Raw genomic sequence first — 21,666 nt, forward strand, 5'->3', positions numbered from 1 at the left:
TTATGTGAGACTGAACAACCGTTTAACTACGTTCCTCAGGAAGACACTGCCATCACTAAGGCAATATAAAATGCACTGGTTTGCAAACTTTTCATCTGACAAGGGACTAATATCCAGAATATACAGGGAACTCAACAGCAAAAAAACAAATAATCCCACTAAAAAGTAGGAAAAGGACCTAAAAAGACATTTCTCCAAAGAAGACATACAAATGGCCAAGTGAGTGGAAAAATGTTCAACATCACTAATTATCAGGGAAAGGCAAATCAAAACCACAATGAGATAGCATCTCATCCCCAGTTAGAATAACTATTATCAAAAGGACAATAACAAATGCTGGTGAGGATGCAGAGAAAAGGAAATTTTTGTTTTCTTTTTGTATTTTTCTAGAGAAAAGGGAATTCTTATACACAGTTGGGAATGTAAATTAGTACAGCCATTATGGAAGACAATATAGAGGTTTCTGAAAAAATTAAAAATACAACCACCGTGGGATTCAGCAGTCCACCTACTGGGAATTTATCCAAAGGAAAGGAAATGAGTATATCAAAGCAATACCTGTGCTCTCCCATGTGTGTTGCAGCACTATTCACAATAGCAGAGATGGGACCAACATAAGTTTCCATCAATGGATGGATGGATAAAGAAAATGTATATAAACACAATGGAATATTCAGCCATAAAAAAGAATGAAATCAGCTGGGGGTGATGGCTCATGCCTGTAATCTCAGCACTTTGGGAGGCCAAGGTGGGTGGATCACTTGAGGCTAGGAGTTCGAGACCAGCCTGGCCAACATGATGAAACCCCGTCTCTACTAAAAATACAAAAATTAGCTGGGTGTGGTGGCAGGCGACTGTAATCCCAGCTACTGGGAGGCTGAGGCAGGATAATCACTTGAACCCGGGAGGCAGAGGTTGCAGTGAGCTGAGATGGCACCACTGCACCCTGGGCGACAGAGTGAGGCTCTGTCTCAAAAAAATAAATAAGAATGAAATCATGTAATTTGCAGCATTATGGATGGAACTGGAGGTCATTAGGTTAAGTGAAATCAGCCAGGCACAGAAAGACAAATATCACATGTTCTTGTATATAAATGCTAAAAAGTTGATCTCATGGAGGTAGAGAGTAGAATGGTGCTAATAAGCTGTGAAGGATGGTAGGGGTGGAGGATGAAGACAGGTTGGTTAATGGGTGCAAACATACAGTTAGAAGGAATAAGTTATACTATTTGATAGCACAGCAGGGTGACTGTAGTTAATAATAATTTATTGTATATTTCAAAATAGCTGGAAAAGTTGAAGTATTCCTAACACCAAAAAATGATAAATGTTTGAGGTTATGGGGTATCCTAAATACCCTGATTTGATCATTATGCCTTGTATACATGTATCAGAATATCACATGTACCCCATAAATACATACAATTGTGTATGAATAAAAAATAATTTTTTAAAAAAAGGAATGCACTGGTGAGCGTTGTGGCAGCACTTGAGAAAAGTTCAATGGTGGCTGCCCATTGCAGGCAGGTGTTGATGGTAAGAAATGCTGCCACGGAATTGAGCATGATATCATCAGTGGAGATGATGATGAGACTAGAATGGTAGAGGTCATGTATTATCACTTAAATGTCAGAGGCAAGGTGGACACAATAAAATAAACAGTAAGGCTGGAGTGGAAATCAATCAGGCTGCCTTGATCTGCAGGGCTTTGTGACAATGGCTAATAAATCATGGAATTTTGGGAGACAGCTGACTGGTATGTTACTTGACTAGTATGACCAAAAAAAGAAAAAACAAGGAAAACTGGTGAGCGTAAAGCTAAGGTAGCCTGTCACAATGGGAAAATCACGGTCTCTTCATCAGCTTCTAGATCTAAGTCAATTTACAGATCCAGTGCACAATGAAGAGGAGGACTGGTCTTGAGGAAAGGCCTTGCTTTCACAAGTATATATGATGTACATGCCCAGAATTTTTCAGAACTGGAAACTATTATGGCTTTGTATGTAGATGAGGGGTTATGGAAACCATATGATAAAGGGAGTCCTGGCCAGTCTATCACATAATGGTTCCCATTTTGCAATTATTTTCCCAATCTCTAAGTATATATTTGGGATCAATATACTTAGATCCCCGTGGAGGTCTTAGACCTGTGAAGTAACAACCATTATGGGAGGAAGAGGAAACCTCTCCCTGGCCATGTTAATAAATTATGAGCACTCCACATGAGGAATGACAGACATCAGTGTCACCATCAAAAAATTTTAGGGATGCAAGCGTAATGGGCTCCATCATAATCTCATTTAAGTTACCATCAGACTCCTGAAAAAGAGCAGATAGATAATGGAGAATGATGGCAGACTACTGCTAGTCTCAGTTGTAGCTGCTGTATTGGATGTGGTATCTTTACTGGCATCCTCTGGCATTTGATATGCAGCTATTGATTTGGCAAATTCACTCTTCTAAATTTCCATCAGAAAGGAGGATCAAAAGCAGTTCACATTTCTCTGGGATGGACGGCGATTCTCATTTACTCTGTTGCCCCCAAAAATCTTAAATCTCCTTTTCTATATCACAATATAATCCAAAAGGACCTTGATCATCTTTACATTCTACAGGACATCATGCCAGCCCACTATATTGTGACAGCATGCTAGGGGAATTGGCTATCAGGAAGCGGCAAGTATTACAAATGCCCTAGTAAGGCTTACATGTGCCGGAGTGTGGATTATAGACTCTATGAAGAATCTGGGGCATGCCACATTGATGAAGAGTTTAGAAGACCAATGAGTTGAGGCATGCCTAGATATTTCTTCTATAGTAAAGAACAATTTCTTGTATCTTCCAACCTCTTAACACTAAGATAGAAGCATAGGATTTAGTAGGTCCCTCTGGACTTTGGAAGCACATATATTGTATTTGGTGTATTCCTCTCACCCATTTAATGCCAGTTTCAAGTGGATCCCATTTAAAAAAAAAAAAAAGATTACAGCAGTTTTGGCTTCTGAACAAACTGCTATTCAGGCCGTGTATGTGGCAGTTAAAAATGTTGTGCGGGACCTCTGGAAAGCCCCAATAGGAGATAACAGCACAACTCTGTAGGATCCTGGAGTAACGCCATGCTTCCTGCAACAGAGAACTACTCAGACTCCTGATGTGCTACTGGGCCCCAGTGGAGGCTGAGAACCAAATTATGAGATACCAAGGACTAGGTAAACAGAGCTGTTAACATATGAGCTGGGCGTTATCAGATCCATGGAGTCACGAATTCAGATGGGCCCAGGAATGAGTCATCCTTATTGGAATTGACATCTCAGGGTACGGGTTTGCCTTTTCTGCCGGCAATGTGTCTTTCCATACAAGCACACTAAGACATACAGAATACCTGATTCACTGTTATGATATCTCAAACATTGCCTCAAGGACCACTTTTTGGATAAAGGAAGTGGTGCGATGGGCACATAACAACGGGATCCCCTCATCTTACCTCAACACCAGAAGCAGCCAACATAAGCAGAACAATGGAATGGTTCAGCTAAGACACCGGAGATGAGACAGCAGCCTGCAGGGTTGGGGTGCTGTCCTCCAGGATTCGGTAATGTGCTTTAATAATGACTGATACATGTCCCTATCATTAAAACACACAGGTCTGGAAACCACTAGGTGGAAGTAGATTGACCCCTGTCACCATCACGCAATTGGTGACGCACTTGATTAATTTCTATTCTTTTTTTCTACAATCCAGGCTAAATTAAAAGGTTTGGTTCCCAGGGGATCAGGGATGCTTTCATCAGGGGACTTGATAAGGGTTCCAGTGAATTGAAATCTACAAGTGTCACATGGTCACTTTGGGCTCCCCATGCCAGTGGACAAGCAGGCACAGAAAGGAGGTATCATACTGGTGGTGTACCTCTTCCCTCCTGCTCCAAGACTTCTCTGACATGAAGGCAAGGGAAGCATAGGGAACCCACTTGGCACTCACACAGCCCAATCTGGAAGTGCAGGGCAAATGACACCAAGGGCCACCCTTGATCAGCGGTGAGCAAAAGCTTATGGTTAAATGCTTTCCCCTTCCATACCCAGGGCAGACACCTGAGATGTGTTTCATCAGGCTCCTCTGAGGATCCTGCAAAACCAAGTACCAGAAACTGTAGCACTAGCCAACTTGCTAATGTGTCTGTGTATTAGCTTTCACTGTTTCCCCGGTACTTCACTCCTGTGCTCTGGGATCACTTCCCAAATAAACTGCTCTACATGGAATCATTTGTCTTAGGCTCTGTTTTGAGGGGAACTGAGTCTGAAACCCCTAGCTGCCTGGAATGCTCTGGCATTTTGTAAGAGTCACTCCTGCTTCTCATTCAGATCTTAAACTGATACGTACTCAAAGTGACCTTCCTTAACGACTAATCCAAAGTAGCAAGCCTCTGATATCAGATCACCCTTTTTGAATTCTCTGCATAGCATCTATCACTGATCTTTTTCTTTTTTAAAAAATGTACTTGTTAGTACCTTTGTCCTGGGCTAGAATGTCCCACACATGAGTGGAGGGACCTTGCCTATTTATTTCTTGCTATTTCTGTAGCACCTTAAATAGTGTCTGGCACACAGGAGGCACTGGAAAAATATTTCTTGATTGAATGAATGCTGAAATTTGATAATAAAACAAGATCCCAAATCAAGCCAGAATCCGAGCTAATAGACCTTTTGGAGAAAAAAATGCATATCTCAAATTTAAGTTTATTTAAAAATTACAAAAATGTCTCCACTCAAGTTGTCCTTGAAAAAAATTTAGAAGCAGCAATAATGATCTCGGTTAATTATAAGCAGTCTAGTGCAGTTTATAAAATCGAGCAAAATTTGGATGTGTGTCTTATCCCTCTGTAGACACGGGACCCTTTTTTGAGGTCTCTTTCTTTAGGGTCTGGTAGCATCATGACTGGGACACTTTCCAAAGCCTTCTTCCTTTGGACTCTATGTAAAATAATTCTATAGACCCCTGTGATTGAGCTGCGAGCGTCTCTCCCTTGGTTATTTCGAATATGCTCTTCTGTAATGCCCAAATGCTCTAAAGTGCTTTTGACTTCATTTTCTTCTTCCTTGAGAGTGCCAGTTTCCGATAAATGTTTGGGATCCAGTTGGAAAGGTTCCAAAGGTGTAGGGTATGGCACCCCTTGCATCCATTCATCATTCATGATGCAGTCGATCCCGTACCTCTCCATGGGAATCTGCTGAAGGACTCCTCGGATGAGTCGGTGGCAGGGCTCTGACACGTGGGGCGGTACACTGTATGTGCCCTCAAGGATGCTCTTTTTTAGTTTGGTCACGGTTTCTGCCCGAAATGGCATGATGCCAGTCACCATGAAGTACAAAAGCACCCCCAAGGCCCAGATATCCACGTAAATGCCGATGTAGTGCTCGTCCCGGAAGAGTTCAGGTGCAGCATAGGGAGGAGACCCACAGAAAGTGTTCAGCATTTCACCTTTTTTACTTACTGTGCTGAATCCAAAATCGCCCACCTTCACACAAGTATTACTGGTATAGAATACATTTTCTGCTTTCAGATCTCTGTGAATAATTTGGTTTTCATGCTGTGGAAGAAGACATAGAGAACAGTCATTTTTACAGTAAAATGCCAAAATAAAAAATGTATAAGTTGCTCTGAAACAGTGAGATAATGATGGTGGAATAACAAATTCAGTGAGGATCAACTTAAGTCGTGATAGCAAACGCTGTCATAACTTTTAGCCCAATGTAATGCCCACATCTCCCCAAATAGACCAAAGTTCCTATTCTGTGTGGTAAGGGTTGGAGTCTGTTCCACACATGTGGACTGAGAAACTAACACCAGAAATAAGATCCAGATCTTATGAAACTACACATTCTGAAATACAATGAAATAGTAATCCTTAGTTGTTGAGGTCCTACATGGGTTTTTCTGGCTGATGGATCGTTTGACCAGGGCCAAGACCAGGAAAGCTTGGAGCCCTCCCCTAACTTTCCGGCCATGCTTTTTGGCGTAGACTCTTTTATCTTTACAGAATTCAGCAGAAGGGAGGTGGTTGCATTTGGCAAGGATCTAGCCACAGAACACACTGTGGATTGTGGGCACGTGCTGCACTCCCACCCTTGCATCCTGAATCCAGACAGTCTTCAGAGGACCCTTGACCTGTTCAGTCCCAAGGGCTCTGGGAAAATGGCTTTGTGTTTGTCACCTTTCTTGATGGCCCTCCTGGAATAAGAATCCAGGCTTTGGAGGGGACAGTCTGGTCAATTCCAGGTTCAACTATACCAGTTGGGTACTGTGAATGTCAGTTTCCTTCTTCGTAAAGTGGGATACTGATAACCATAGGCTGTGGTGAGAACTATATGTGATGCCAACTATATGTGATGAGAACCGTGCTCAGCATGGTCTTGACATATTAAAAAACTCAATAAGATGTGGATCTATGGCTATGAAACACACTTCCTGTTTGCAAAGAGTTGGAGAAATGGCAGGGAGTAGAGCTGCTGAAGACTAACGTCTGTACCCTCTATTGCTGGATTCTCTTCTATTCTCCCACCAGGTTACTCTTCCAAGTAGAATGTGGAAGACTCTGCCCATCTGTTCTATTTCTTGGTATGGATCTGGCTTATTCTCTGGCCCTGGGAAAGCTCACCACAGCCCAAAGCCACTTAAATGATGACTGGTCATATATCACAGGTCTGAAACACCCACCACCACTACAGTCAAGTTCTTCTCCCTAGCTCACTTATTTTTCTTCCTCCTCTCCTTCCTTACTGCTATTTTGGGCCCTCTACATCATGAATTCCCTTGCAAATTCTTCCTCTTTTCCCCATTGCCAGCATGGACTGTTTTATTTGACTTTTTCAGTGCCTGGCATATAATGGGGTTCACTGTGGCTCACTGATCCCGTTCTTGCTCCCACAACCATGCAGGCCGAGAAGCGAATTACAAATAGCCTCTTAACTAATACAGACCCTAGACAAGTGTCTCTTTTCTGACAGATCCATTCAACTGGGATCTGAGTAAAGAGGGTGACTGACCAAAACTTTTGGTAGTAAAAGTGATAGTCAGGTCTGCAAGTCAGGTTCCTCCTGTATGGCCAGCAATATGGCCAAAAATAAGGAGGCAGCAAAAGAGCCAGTTCTTGGGGGAACTATAGAGTGTGCATTAGGAGTCCAGATTTATCTAAAGAAGTAACCAAAGAACTAAAATAAGAATGACACAACCAACCAGGCACGGTGACTCACGCCTGTAATCCCACCACTTTGGGAGGCCGAGGCAGGTGGATCACTTGAGGTCAGGAGTTCGAGACCAGCCTGACCAACACGGTGAAACTTCATTTCTATTAAAAATACAAAATCAGCCAGGCATCGTGGCACATGCCCATAATCCCAGCTACTTGGGAGGCTGAGTCAGGAGAATCGCTTGAACCCAGGAGGTGGATGTTGCAGTGAGCCAGGATGATGCCACTGCACTCCTGGGTAACAGAGCAAGACTGTCTAAAAAAAAAAAAAGAAAAGAAAGAAAGAGAAAGAAGAAAGAAAGAAAGAAAGAAAGAAAGAAAGAAAGAAAGAAAGAAAGAAAGAAAGAAAGAAAGAAAGAAAGAAAGAAAGAAAGAAAGAAAGAAAGAAAGAGAAAGAAAGAAAGAGAAAGAAAGAGGAAGGAAGGAGGGAAGGAAGGAAGAAAGGAGGGAGGGAAGGAGGGAAGGAAGGAACGAAGGAAAGAAGGAAGAACCAAGTGTTAATCTACTGGGCACAGAGGCAATAAGAGCTAGGGGATCTTACTGAAGGCAAACGATCAGTATTACTGATGTGAGATTGAAGAACATCTCTCTCTCACATACACACACATGGGGCGGGGGGTGGGAAAGAGAGAGAGAATGAACTGAGCTGGGCATGAAGTATGAATAGGATTTAGAATGTGAGATGTCATATGAGGGCATCCTAGACAGAAATAGGAAAGCAAAACCAAGAAGCAGTGAGGAGCCAGCTATCCAGATAGTGGAAGATGAGGTTGGAGAAATGGGTATGGCCAGGGAGTGGGCGATATTCATCAGATGCTCCCTGTGAGTCCTGCCAACATCTGCAGAAGCTAGGAGGTTGATGTGTAACTGGACATCCCTGGATATTGCTTCACAGGCAAGGAGCATGATCCCAGCCAGACTTCTGACTCTCAGAAGGGACTACTGTCTGCTTTGTAGGACAAAAGCCCTCTGGGACACTTGAGGCTTGGTAACCTAAAGCCCTGTTCTCCCAATGTCGGTGGAATGGGAACAAGGTTCTCACTCGTCACCCCTGCTCACCATGTGCTTCACGGCAGACACAATCTGGGAGAAGATGAGCTTGCTTTCTGGTTCAGAGAGCTTCCCCTCAGTGCTAATTTTTCCGAACAGCTCCCCACCCCCTGCATATTCCATCACCAAGTGCAGCTTGGATAGGGTCTCCACGACTTCGTAAAGGCGGATGATGTTGGGATGGTGCAGCTTTTCCATGCTGGAGATTTCTCGGGATAGTAGCCTCTGGGTTTTCTGGTCTAACTTGGTCTTGTCCAGGATCTTAATGGCCACCTTTTCTGCAAGGAAAAAAAGTAAAAAACCGTGCCAGAATTCAAGAGGACCTGGATCAGCTCCTTTCCTTTACTAGACACATTCCCAAGCTCACAGAGCTCATCAGGGAATGGCAAAGCAATGCTTGAGCCCAGCATCAGTGCCCTTCCCTTGGATCAGTGTGAGTCTTCCACACACAGGTTTTGATGCCAAATCCTGCCTCCCAAGGAAAGTTTCCAGATAAAGTTAGAGCTCCTTTGCTAAGCCCGGAGGACACTTCTTGATGAGACCCAGCGCATCTCATCAGCCTCACTGTCCATCATTCCTGTCCACCATCCCCAACACCCCACGCACCCTTTATTGCAACCATTACAGAACTTTTTGTTGCTCCCTGAAAAGGTGCTGGACATTCATGCCTGGAAACTTTTCTCTACCTGGATCATTCTCTCCATCACTGCTTCCCTGTTCCTTACTCTTGTTCTTTACTCATCGATATAGTTTGGACATTTGTCCCCACCCAAATCTCATTGAAATGTAATCCCCACTGTTGGAGGTGGGGTCTGGTGGGAGGTGTTTGGGTCATGGGCGCCGATGTCTCACGAATGGCTTGGGCCATCTCCTTAGTGATAAGTGAGCTCTCGCTCTGAGTTCACATGAGATCTGGTTCTTTAAAAGTGATGGGATCTTGTGGCATGTTCCCCTGACTCTCGCTCCTGCTTTCACAGTGTGATGTGCCTTCCACCTTCCACCATGATTGGAGCTTCCTGAGGCCTCTATAGAAGCAGATGCCACCACGCTTCCTGTACAGCCAGCAGAGTCATGAGCTAATAAAACAGTTTTTTCTTATAAATTACTCAATTTTGGCTGGGTGCGGCGGCTCACGCCTGTAATCCCAGCACTTTGGGAGGCCAAGGCGGGAGGATCATGAGGTCAGGAGTTTGAGACCAGCCTGGCCAACATGGTGAAACCCCATCTCTACTAAAAATACAAAAATTAGACAGGCCCGGTGGCAGGTTCCTGTCATCCCAGCTACTCGGGAGGCTGAGGCAGGAGAATCGCTTGAACCTGGGGAGGCAGAGGTTGCAGTGAGCCAAGTTCGCACCACTGCTCTCCAGTCTAGGTGACAAAGAAAGACTCCATCTCAGAAAAAAAAAAAAAAAATTACTCAATTTCAGGCATCTCTTTATAGAAATGCGAGAATGGCTTAATACACTCATCATTAACTCCTGATGATCCTTCAAGGTGAGCCTCAGAATGAACCTCTTCAGGAAGCCTCTGTAACACTTGTCCTAGGATGAACGTGATGTTCAGATTCTGTGCATTTGGAGCTCTAATGTACTGTAATGTCAGCTAACTGGTCTGTAGATGTCAACTCCCTTGTTTATCTCCCTCTCTTGCCCCATTCCCAACATGAACTGTTTTAATTCACTCTCAGTGCCTGGCATATAATGTCATGTACACGACGCACCAGTACCCAGTGTTGACAGAGTGCTGGTGAGACCAGGAGGAAATCAACACTGCAATGTGCTGCTGGTGGGAGCATTAGTTGGTACAATGGTTCTGGACTGTACTTTGGTATTATGTATTGAAATGCTAAAAAACAGTTGCACCCTGGGACCCAACCACTTCACCTTTGGCAATCTTAAAGAATCTGATGCATGTACAAGGATGTATGTATAAAAAGACTTCTGTGATATTGGGAATAGCTTAAGTATCCAGCAAGAGAGATACTTAAAGTGTGGTACATCTAATTTTATAACGGCACACCATGAAGCTATCAAAAATAATGATGCTAACTAATTAAGATGAAAAGGTGTTCAATAGACAAGTGAGGAAAAATACAAATACACGTTTGCATAGATAAAAATCTGGTAGCATATTTACCAAAATGTTTAGAATAGAGATTTTCTAATTGGCAGATCACAGATAGTTTTCCTTTCAATTTAGTTTTGCTTATTTGTATTTTCTATTTTTTTGTCATGAATATAGACTTATTGTGTAATGAAAATGATTAATGTTAGAAAATGAATGAATCTTGACTACAAGTGAAACATCATTCATTTTTTGTTTTGGTTCAAACCGTACCGGACTTTGAATTAGATAACAAAGAGGTTACCCGGCCAGTAAACAGACAGAACAGGATCCCAAAGTACCTGTTTGACCTACTTACAAAATAACTGCTTTAAAGAACTTTGGCACTGTGATTATTAGCACGAAAATAGATACAGCTAGTTTAAAATAGGAGTGTTATTGGTATATTAAAGTAGGTCCACTGGGGCTTCTGGAATGGAAAAGGGTTCACTGGTGTCTGCTGAGCCAGCCCTTCATCGCAGGAGGCAATACTGAGTGGCAGGAGGGCGGCTCTACGAGAGCAGGAGCAGAATGTTTGCTCTGGGGTTTGAATAAGCTCAGCTGGCAATCAGCCCCAGAAAAAAGAACCTGCAATGGCAATCCTGGGGCACTCTTCTTCCCTTTCTTTTCTACTTTTCAGTCTTTAGGATTAAGAGTTCCTTTACCTGTTTATCTGAAACAGAAACCTGGTTTTGTGTAACCTGTTGGGTAAGCTGTTGTTTTAAGGGCTAGAATAATGAATTCCACCCTTCAATTTCCTGTAGAAGAACCCCCCTGCTTCTCCTCAGTTCTCCCATCACATACTCAGGTGTCAGTTAAGGTATCATCATTCTGCTGCCCTCTCCTCCCTGTGGCCACCATACACCATTCTATCCACAGTGAGTGTTCAAGAATCAGGTGGTGGGTGTCAGGCTGCCATCACAAATCTCCTTTTAGCACCACCCTAATTTTCTTTTTCTCTTTTCCTTTCATGGTTCTTAGCAAAGGCTTCCCTCCCAGAGCCAGGTCTAGAGTGTGGCAGGAGAGGCATTGTAAGGGTGAAAGCTTCCTTAAATCCTCTGCCGTAGGTGCCCCGATGGCCTCACCTCGTGTGCAATCACCCTACAGGCAGGCCTCATAGCATAAATGTATGATCATACTAAACACTTTAGAAGCCCTGGTATTCCACATTGTCACTAAGTGGTAGAAACTGCTATTCCATGAAGAGCTAGATCTCTAAATCTGCTCTTTCAATAAATGTTCAATGAGCACCTACTATAAATCAGGCAGTGAAAAAGATGAACACTGTTCTCATAGTCCAATGACAGAAAGACTGAAAAAAAATCCCTTCTTACAAGTACAGCACCTATTAGGAAGAGATACAGACATAGAATGGAAAGGCACTATCTGGGTAAGGGCGCTTAGGTTGTGACCAGGAATTGAGGAGAGAGGCCTCATACTTGGCCCAGGAGCTTGGCAAGTATGCTGCCCAGGCAAGACATTAGATGTGTACTTGAGGAACCCACTGTTCTGGAAAAGCAGAATGAGGAGGAGTGGCCCCAGATCAGCCTGGTAGTAGGTAAAGGTCAGATAAGCCAGGAGATTGATTTAGAAATGCAGGCTTTAACTATAGGGCAATGAGAAAATCTAGCAAGGTTTTAAGAGAGAGGGTTGTAATCTGAGTCCCATTTAAGAAGAGCACTCTGGGCCGGGTGTGATGGCTCACACCTGTAATCCCAGCACTTTGGGTGGCCGAGGCGTGTGGATCATGAAGTCAAGAGTTCAAGACCAGCCTAGTCAAGATGGTGAAACTGAAACCTTGCCTCTACTAAAAATACAAAAAATTAGCCGGGCACGGTGGCAGCTGCCCGTACTCCTGGCTACTTGCGAGGCTGAGGCAGGAGAATTGCTTGAACCCAGGGGGCAGAGGTTGCAGTGAGCCGAGATTGCGCCACTGCACTCTAGCCTGGGTGACAGAGTGAGACTCTGTCTCAAAAAAAAAAAAAAAAAAAAAAGGCACTCTGGCAGGGTGTGAGAAGTGTGGAGAGGAGCAGCAAGCCTAGGAGCAAGTGGGGTCTAGGAGGGGATGATAGAATGATAGAAATCCCAGAGAGAGGACGCTGTAGGTGGTGCAAGGGGAGAGAGAGTAAAGCAGACAGATGGGAGAGGCCAGCCATGCCCTTTCTCCAAATCTGATGAGAAGTCTGACACAGGACCTACCTAGCAGGCAACACATTCTTTAAACCATGACTCCCAGTGCCAGGGTGGTAAGAGCAAAGCAAGATTATTGTATGCAACAGGGAGTCACTGGTGATGGTGAATCCTTAAGAGTAGCTGCCCCAGTGGAAGCGGTGGCTCTACTCAAGGCCACACTATTTGGTTACTATTTGGAATGCAGGCTCAGTGTTGTCAAACCTTCTTCTGATTTCTTTTCAAGAGAAGCCAGACATCTGAAATTTTATGCAAAATCTTCCCATTATTAAGTGTCGACAAATAATTCAAATTTCAAAACCTAGATTAGACCAAGCAAAATACATCTACAGGACCAAGGGGACAAAGGGAAGGGAGCAGATATTAAAACCTAGGAAGATAGTCTTGTGTAGAGGGAAGCTGAGGCTTTCCTTCTAGACACACAAGTTTCCTGAGTCAGCCTTACAGTGAGGGGCTGGGGGAATAAGATTAGGCCCTCTCTCTCTTTCCTTCCCCTGCAAGGGCTCCCTAGAAATCAAAGTCAACTGGAACCCAGAGGACTAAGGAGATTTGTTGTAGTCTTGGGCTGAGAGCAGAATGAAGAAGGGTGGAGAGTAGATCTGGAGGGGCAGATAGAAAATATCAGGTACAGTGGGCTTCGGGGGGAAAGTGCCAGGGGCATTGGGGGCATAAAACAGGTGGAGGTACCCCTGGTCTGGGGGTTAGGGAAGACTTTTAACACTTTCTCTGGAGTTCAAGAGTTAGCTAGAGAAAAGCAGGGAGAGGTTCTAAAAGGAGAGATGGGTAAGACAGAAGATCTTGAGGTAAGAAAGACCTGAAACATTAGGGTTATGGTCTACAAGCTTTTTTGATTGTCTTCCTTTGTCAATAAAACATTTTTTTTAATATTCAACATCATTAGTTGTTTTATGAATAATAGCTCCAAACTGGAAATAATCTACATGTCCTCAGCTGGTGAATGGTTAAGCAAATTGTGGTACCTTCATCCGTGGAATACCACTCAGCAATAAAAATGAACCAACTATTGATACAATAGCTTAGATGAATTGCCCAAGAAGTATGGTGAGTGAAAAATGCCAATCCTAAAAGGTTACTACTGCATGATTTCTTGTACATAATTTTCTTGAAATGACAACATTATAGAAATGGAGAACAGATTAGTGGCTGGCAGGAGTCAGGAATAGGGTATGGGGGTTAGGAGGTGACTATAGAAGAGCCACTTGAAGTGCCCTTGTAATAATGGACTTGTCCTGTATCTTTACTGTGGTGGTGAATATAACAACTTATTTATGTGATAACATTCCATAGAGTTAAAATACGTACACACGCATGAATACAAGAACTGGGAAAATCTTAATAAGATCAGTGAATTAAATCAATATTAATATCAAGGTTATGATCATAGTTTTGAAAGATGCAAGTTTGTGTGAAACTAGGTAAATGGTCCATGTGGTCTCTGTACATATTCTTACAACTGCATGTGCATAATAAAACATTTTTGAGCACTACTCTAATATATGTATATGTATTTATAAAGTGTATCCATGTACTACTGGTTTACACATTTTTAATATATATAATCACAGAAATTAAAAATATGTAATCACAAATAAATATAGAAGGAAGTTCTAATATTTTTTCCCTCATCCCAGTGAATCATCTTGGGCATCCTCTGGGGGTATATGCACCCTCAGAGATGACTGACTTTGAAGAATTGAAAGAAGAGAGTAGGGCTGCCATATGGGGAAGAAGGAAAAATATAAGCCAAAAAAGAGGCAGGAGAGTTGGCCATAGCCAAGGTATTGTGAGTCATTTCACATTAAGGGCAGTAAGAAGCTGTTGGAAACTTGTAAGCAGGGAGTTACACGATCAGGCTTGCAATTTCTGAAACATCACCTCTGGCTGCTATGGGGGAAATGATATAAACATGAAGACAAATTACAGTAGCTTAATCCAATGAGGAAAGGAGGAGATATTTAGGAGGTGAAATAAATAGGACTTGGTGTTTGGGTGTTAGGGGTTGAGGAAAAGGTCAAGGTTTCTCAGTTGAGCAACTGAGAGGCTGGTGACATTCACTGGAGGAGGATCTCTATTAATGTTATAATGCCTTTGGGCACTCCCTAAGTTCCCCTGTCTCTCTCCCAGGTTGTTGTGTTCACTTTGCTAAACCATGACTCTGGTTAAATCCAGCTTCCCACTGCTCTCTGCCTGCACCCATGCTGTTGAATATAATGGCTTGTCTCACTTTGAATTTCTGATCACTAACCTCAGGTGGCCTTTTAAAGCTCCTGGCAGACATTCTTTCCCTAGTCCAATAAACTTCACACACTTTTGAATAACTCTTTCATGGCTTCTTTTCTCTCATCAAGTCTCTAATGCCTTCTTCCACTCCTCACTCATAGCTAGTAACCTTGCTTCCTACTTTATCGAGTAAAGTAAGCAATAGAGGAGAATATCCTCAAGTCCTTCCCACCATGTCTTCTAACCTACCTGAATCTGTCGTCCTTCCTTTTACTTTGGATAAACAATTCCTACTCTTATCTAAGGCCTAGTTAAGACTCTTTTATATGTTGAATAGATTCCATCTGCTCTCATATACTAAAGAGCAGCCCTCCAAAAATGTTTTTTTTTCTTCTCTCCTGCATCTTTGATTTTCTCTTCCCACTGGATTGTTTCCATCATCACACATTTATGCCATTGATAAAAAGTCTTCCCCTCAGCAGAAATCTTACAAGCCAGAAGGGATTGGAGTCCAATCTTTAGCCTCCTTAAACAGAATAAGTGTCAGTCAAGAATTTTGTATCCAGCAAAACTAAGTTGCATAAATGAAGGAGAAATAAAGTCTTTTCCAGACAAGCAAATGATGAAGGAATTTGTCACTACCAGACCAGTCATACACAAAATTCTAAAAGGAGTTCTAAATCTTGAAAGTTGACATGCGTCAGAATAGAACCTCTTGAAAGCATAAAACTCACAGGACCTATAAAACAATAACACACACACACACACACACACACACACACAAGGATCCAGGTAATAATCAACATGATGACTAGAATTGTACCTTACATCTCAATGTTAATATTAAACATAAATGGCATAAACGTTCCACTTAAAACATATAGATTGACAGAATGGATAAAATATCACAAACCAAATATCTGCTGCCTTCAAGAGATTCATCTAATGCATAAGGATTCACATAAACTCAAGGTAAAGGGGTGGAAAAAGATGTTCTGTGTATATGGAAACCAAAGGCCAGTAGAAGTAGCTATTCTTTTCTTTCTTTTTTTTTTTTTTTTTTTTTTTTTTTTTTGAGACAAAGTCTCACTTTGTTGCCCAGGCTGGAGTGCAAGGTGTGATCTTGGCTCACTGCAACCTCTGCCTCCCAGGTTCAAGCAATTCTCCTGCCTCAGCCTCCTGAGTAGCTGGGATTACAAGTGCCCACCACCACGCCTGGCTAATTTTTTTGTAAATTTAGTAGAGATGGGGTTTCACCATCTTTGTCAGGCTGGTCTTGAACTCCTGACCTCAGGTAATCTACCTGCCTCAGCCTCCCAAAGTGCTGGGATTTACAGGCATGAGCCACCGTGCCTGGCTAGGAGTAGCTATTCTTATATCAAATAAAACAGACTTTAAACCAACAACAGTTAAAAAAGAAAAAGACAAAGAAGGTCATTATAAAACCACCTTTGCAAAAATTATGTCACTAAGAGAATTATGGCAGTGAGGGAGAACTGATCTACCAACCTCCCTCTTGCCTTTAGCCTTCAGGCTGCCTTAATTATTCCTGGGCTTAGGCTTGGCTAGCTTTGGGAGACATTTAATTTGTAGTTTAAATGATAATAATCTTTCCCAAAACTCAACCACCTTTGTAAAGCTAATGAGAGACCACCAGACTTAGGAGGAGGAGAAGAGCCTGAAATCTGCTAAGGTGTGGATATAAATGATTGCCAGCCATTATTCCAGAGATCACAAGATATACAACTCCCCCAATTACTCATGCAGATAACATCACTGTTATAGAACCTAAGTTAGCCTTTTGAGATATCTTTTCAGGTTTTTTGCATGTCTGACACAGATGGCTTCACTTGGACCCATATGGACCCACCAACCACTCCTGTGGTCCCACAGAAATGACTCAGCATAAGAGGACAGCTTCAACTGTGATTTCGTCTCCAACCCAAACAATTAGCAGTAAGCCCCTCATCTGGTCAGCCCAATCCCTTCCCCCAAACTGTCTTTGAAAAACCCCTAATGTACAAGCCTTTGATGAGATTGATTTGAGTAAAACTCCATCCTGGTTTGACCACATGGCATGGCTGGCCTTGCATCAATTAAACTCTTTCTTCACCACAATGCCATGAACTGATTTTGCTTGTGCAGTGGGCAGAAAGAACCTGTTAGGTGGTTACAAGTATATAATGATAAAAGGATTAATCTGACAAGAGAATATTGTAATCTAAAATACATGTGTACCTAACTATGGAGCTCCAAAATTCATAAAACAATTACTACTAGACCTAAAGAAAGATATAATGAGCAACACAATAATAGTGGGATACTTCAAGACCGCACTAACAGCACTAGACAGACCATCGAGGCAGAAAGTCAACAAAGAAACAATGGACTTAAACAATAGTCTAAAACAAATAGACCTAACAGATATTTACAGAACATCTGACCCAAGAACTATAGAATATACTTTCTTCTCATCAGCACATGGAATATACTACAAGATAGACCATATGATTGGCTACAAAACAAGTATCAATAATTTTTAAAAATCAAAATCATATCAAGAATCTTCTCAGACCACAGTAGGATAAAACTAGAAACCAACTCCAAAAGGAATTCTCAGAACTATACAAATACATGGAAATTAAACAATCTGCTCCTGTTTAATTTTGGGGTTAACAATGAAATCAAGATGAAAATTTAAAAATTACTTGAAATGAATGATAATATGACACAGTTATCAAAACTTCTGAGATACAGCAAAAGTGGTGCTAAGAAGAAAGTTGATAGCACTAAATGCCTACATCAAAAAGTCTGAAAGGTCACAACTTGACACCCTAACTCTGCACCTCAAGGAACTAAATAAGCAGGAACAAAAGAAACCCAAAGCTAGAGAAGAAAAGAAATAACAAAGACCAGAGCAGAAATAAATGAAATTAAAACAAAAATATTACACAAGATTAGTAAAACAAAAAGCTGGTTCTTTGAAAAGATAAACAAAATTGGTAGACGATTAACTACATTAACTAAGGAGACAGAAGTTGTGAATAAGTTCAATTAGAAATGAAAATAGAGACATTACAACCAATGCCACAGAAATACAAAAGATCATTTGAGATTACTATGAACACCTCTATTCACACAAACTAAAAAACAGAAGAAATGGATAAATTCCTGGAAATTTACAACCCTCCCAGATTAAATCAGGAAGAAATAGATATCCTGAACAGACCAAATAACCAGCAGTGAGACTGAATAAGTAAAATTTACTGATTAAAATTGCCAGCAACAAAAAAGCCTAGGGCCAGATGGATTCATAGCTGAATTCTACCAGACAGTCAAAGAAGAATTGGAACCAATCCTACTGAAACTATTCAAAAAGATTGAGAAAGACAGAATCCTCCCAAACTCATTCTATGAAGCCAGTATCACCCTGTGCCAAACCCAGGAAATGACATAACAAAAAAGAAAACTACGGATCAATATTCCTGACAAACATAGATGCAAAAGTCCTCAAGAAAATACCAGCAAACAGAATCCAACAGCAAATCAAAAAGATAATACATCATGATCAAATGGGCTTTGTCCCAGAGACAGAGGGAAGGTTTAACATATGCAAGTCATGGGGAAGGTTCAAAGATAGCCGAATAGGAACAGCTCCAGTCTACAGCTCCCAGCATAAGAGATGCAGAAGATGGGTGATTTCTACATTTCCAACTGAGGTACCAGGTTAATCTCATGGGGCTTGTGGGACAGTGGGTGCAGCCCACAGAATGTGAGCCAAAGCAGGGCGGGGCATCACCTCATCCAGGAAGTGCAAGGGGTCAGGGAATTCCCTTTCCTAGCCAAGGGAAGCCATGACAGATGGTACCTGGAAAATCGGGACACTCCCACCCTAATACTGCACTTTTCCAACGGTCTTAGCAAATGGCACACCAGGAGATTATATCCTGTGCCTGGCTCAGAGGGTCCCATGCCCACGGAGCCTCACTCACTTCTAGCACAGCAGTCAGATTGAACTGAAAGGCAGCAGTGAGGCTGGGAGAAGGGCATCCACTATTGCTGAGGCTTGACTAGGTAAACAAAGCAGCTGGGAAGCTTGAACTAGGTGCAGCCCATCGAAGCTCCAGGAGGCCTGCCTGCCTCTGTAGACTCCACCTCTGGGGGCAGGGCATAGGTGAACAAAAGCCAGCAGAAACTTCTGCAGACTTAAACATCCCTGTCTGACAGCTTTGAAGAGAGTAGCAGGTCTCCCAGCACAGAGTTTGAGATCTGAGAATGGACGGACTGCCTCCCCAAGTGGGTCCCTGAACCCAAATGTCCTAACTGGGAGACACCTCCAAGTAGGGGCCAACTGATGCCCCACACAGCCAGGTGCTGCTCTGAGAAGAAGCTTCCAGAGGAAGGATCAGGCAGCAACATTTGCTATTCTGCAATATTTGCTGTTCTGCAGCCTCCACTGGTGATACCCAGGCAAACAGGTCAGAAGTAGACCTCCAGCAAACTCTAAAAGACCTGCAGCTGAGGGTCCTGACTGTTAGAAGGAAAACTAACAAACAAAGGACATCCACAACAAAACCCCATCTGTACATCACCATCATCAAAGACCAAAGGTAGATAAAACCACAAAGATGGGGAGAAACCAGAGCAGAAAACCTGAAAATTCTAAGAATCAGAGTGCCTCTTCCCCTTCAAAGGAATTCAGCTCCTTGCCAGCAATGGAACAAAGCTGGATGGAGAATGACCTTGACAAGTTGAGAGAAGAAGGCTTCAGACAATCAGTAATAAGAAACTTCTGATTGGATGTTCAAATCCATCAGAAAGAAGCTAAAAACCTTGAAAAAAGATTAGACAAATGGCTAACTAGAATAAGCAGCATAGAGAAGACCTTAAATGACCTGATGGAGCTAAAACCACGGCATGAGAACTATGTGATGCATGCACAAGCTTCAGTAGCTGATTCGATCAAGTGGAAGAAAGGGTATCAGTGATTGAAGATCAAATAAATGAAATGAAGCGAGAAGTTTAGAGAAAAAAGAGTAAAAAGAAATGAACAAAGCCTCCAAGAAATATGAGACTATATGAAAAGACCAAATCTACATCTGATTGGTGTACCTGAAAGTGACAGGGAGAACAGAACCAAGTTGGCAAACACTCTTCAGGATATTATCCAGGAGAACTTCCCCAACATAGCAAGGCAGGCCAACATTCAAATTCAGGAAATACAGAGAATGCCACAAAGATACTCCTCAAGAAGAGCAACTCCAAGACTCACAATTGTCAGATTCATCAAAGCTGAAATGAAGGAAAAAATGATAAGGGCAGCCAGAGAGAAGGGTTGGGTTATCCACAAAGGGAAGCAGGGAAGCCCATCAGACTAACAGCAGATTTCTTGGCAGAAACTCTACAAGCCAGAAGAGAGTGGGGGCCAATATTCAACATTCTTAAAGAAAAGAATTTCCAACCCAGTGTTGGGAGCAAACCCCCCAAAATCTAGCCAGGAAGTTTAACTGGCCCCAAAACTGGCCATAAACAAAATCTCTGCAGCACTGTAACACGTTCGTAATGGCCCTAACACCCAAGCTGGAAGGTTGTGGGTTTATGGGAATGAGGGCAAGGAACACCTGGTCTGCCCAGGGCAGAAAACCGCTTAAAGGCATTCTTAAGCCACAAGCAATAGCATGAGCAATCTGTGTCTTAAGAATGTATTCCTGCTGAAGTTAACTAGCCCAACCTATTCCATTCATTTGGTCCATCCCTTCATTTCCCATAAAGGATACTTTTAGTTAATTTAGTATCTATAGAAACAATGCTAATGACTGGTTTGCTGTTAATAAATATGTGGGTAAATCTCTGTTTGGGGCTCTCAGCTCTGAAGGCTGTGAGACCCCTGATTTCCCACTTCAAACCTCTATATTTCTGTTTGTGTTCTTTAATTCCTCCAGCACCACTGGGTTAGGGTCTCCCTGACCAAGCTGGTCTCAGCAAGTGGTGTCCATTCATGGGAGCTCGAATACAGGTCGAAGGGTTGCTGGAGTGACAGTTGGAATGGAAAACTAGCTGGAGGACACCTGAGTATTCTTAAAGCAATCCCCGTGGTGAGTAAGAAGGGGAGCTCAGAAGTGTCAGGGTAACAATGGGACAGGCTTGGGGTCTGGTTCTTTTCACCTTGGAACTTTTTCATACTGATGAGGAGGATGGAGAGTATAGAGAAGTAACAGAAGAGGTTACAGAGCATGTTTATTTGCCAGCTAAAGCTAAAGTGGCAAAGGAAGGACAGGTTCATCCCTACCCTTCTGCACCCCCTCATTAATATTTTGAAGAAAATGACCCCCCAGATCTTTCTTTTCCAGAGGACACTGGGCAAAAAGTCATTGCCCTAGTGACTGTTCAAGCAGCACCTCAAGCGATGCCTCTTAGTTCTATTCAGGCAGGAATTCAGCAAGCTAGACAAGAGGGTGATTTAGAGGCTTGGCAGTTCGTATTAGAATACACCCCCCAGATCAACAGAGAAATATTACATCTACATTTGAGCCTTTTCCTTTTAAAGGAAAGGAAGATACAGAATTAAAACAAGCAATAAGTCAGTATGGATCATGTTCTCCTTTTGTCATGGGACTGTTAAAGAATGTTACTGTTTCCAGTCAGATGATTCCTACTGACTGGGATGCTCTTACTCGAGCTTGTCTAACTCCTGCTCAGTTCTTACAATTTAAAACATGGTGGGCAGATGAAGCTTCCATTCAGGCTGGTCACAATGTCCAGGCCTAACCTCAAATTAATATAACTGCACACCAGCTTTTGGGGGTTGGCGGCTGGGCTGGTTTAGATGCAACACTGG

At 42.5% G+C, this 21,666-nt stretch overlaps 1 protein-coding gene across 8 annotated transcripts in view; it reads right to left on the bottom strand.

The window, feature by feature from the left end:
• Nucleotides 1–4,722: 4,722 nt before the first annotated feature.
• Nucleotides 4,723–21,666, bottom strand: part of LOC105487472 (NIM1 serine/threonine protein kinase) — a 93,507-nt gene continuing 76,563 nt past the window's right edge. For all 8 annotated transcript variants that reach the window (XM_071098968.1, XM_011750923.2, XM_071098964.1 and 5 more), the window contains 2 exons: nucleotides 8,304–8,572; nucleotides 4,723–5,585 (listed from right to left, as the gene is read on the bottom strand). In XM_071098968.1, coding sequence (XP_070955069.1) covers nucleotides 4,836–5,585; nucleotides 8,304–8,572 — 1,019 coding nt within the window. In that variant the 3' untranslated portion in view covers nucleotides 4,723–4,835. The remainder of the gene's footprint in view (nucleotides 5,586–8,303; nucleotides 8,573–21,666) is intronic.

This window comes from Macaca nemestrina, chromosome 6 (assembly GCF_043159975.1).
Source record: "Macaca nemestrina isolate mMacNem1 chromosome 6, mMacNem.hap1, whole genome shotgun sequence".
Classification (NCBI taxonomy): Eukaryota; Metazoa; Chordata; class Mammalia; order Primates; family Cercopithecidae; genus Macaca; species Macaca nemestrina.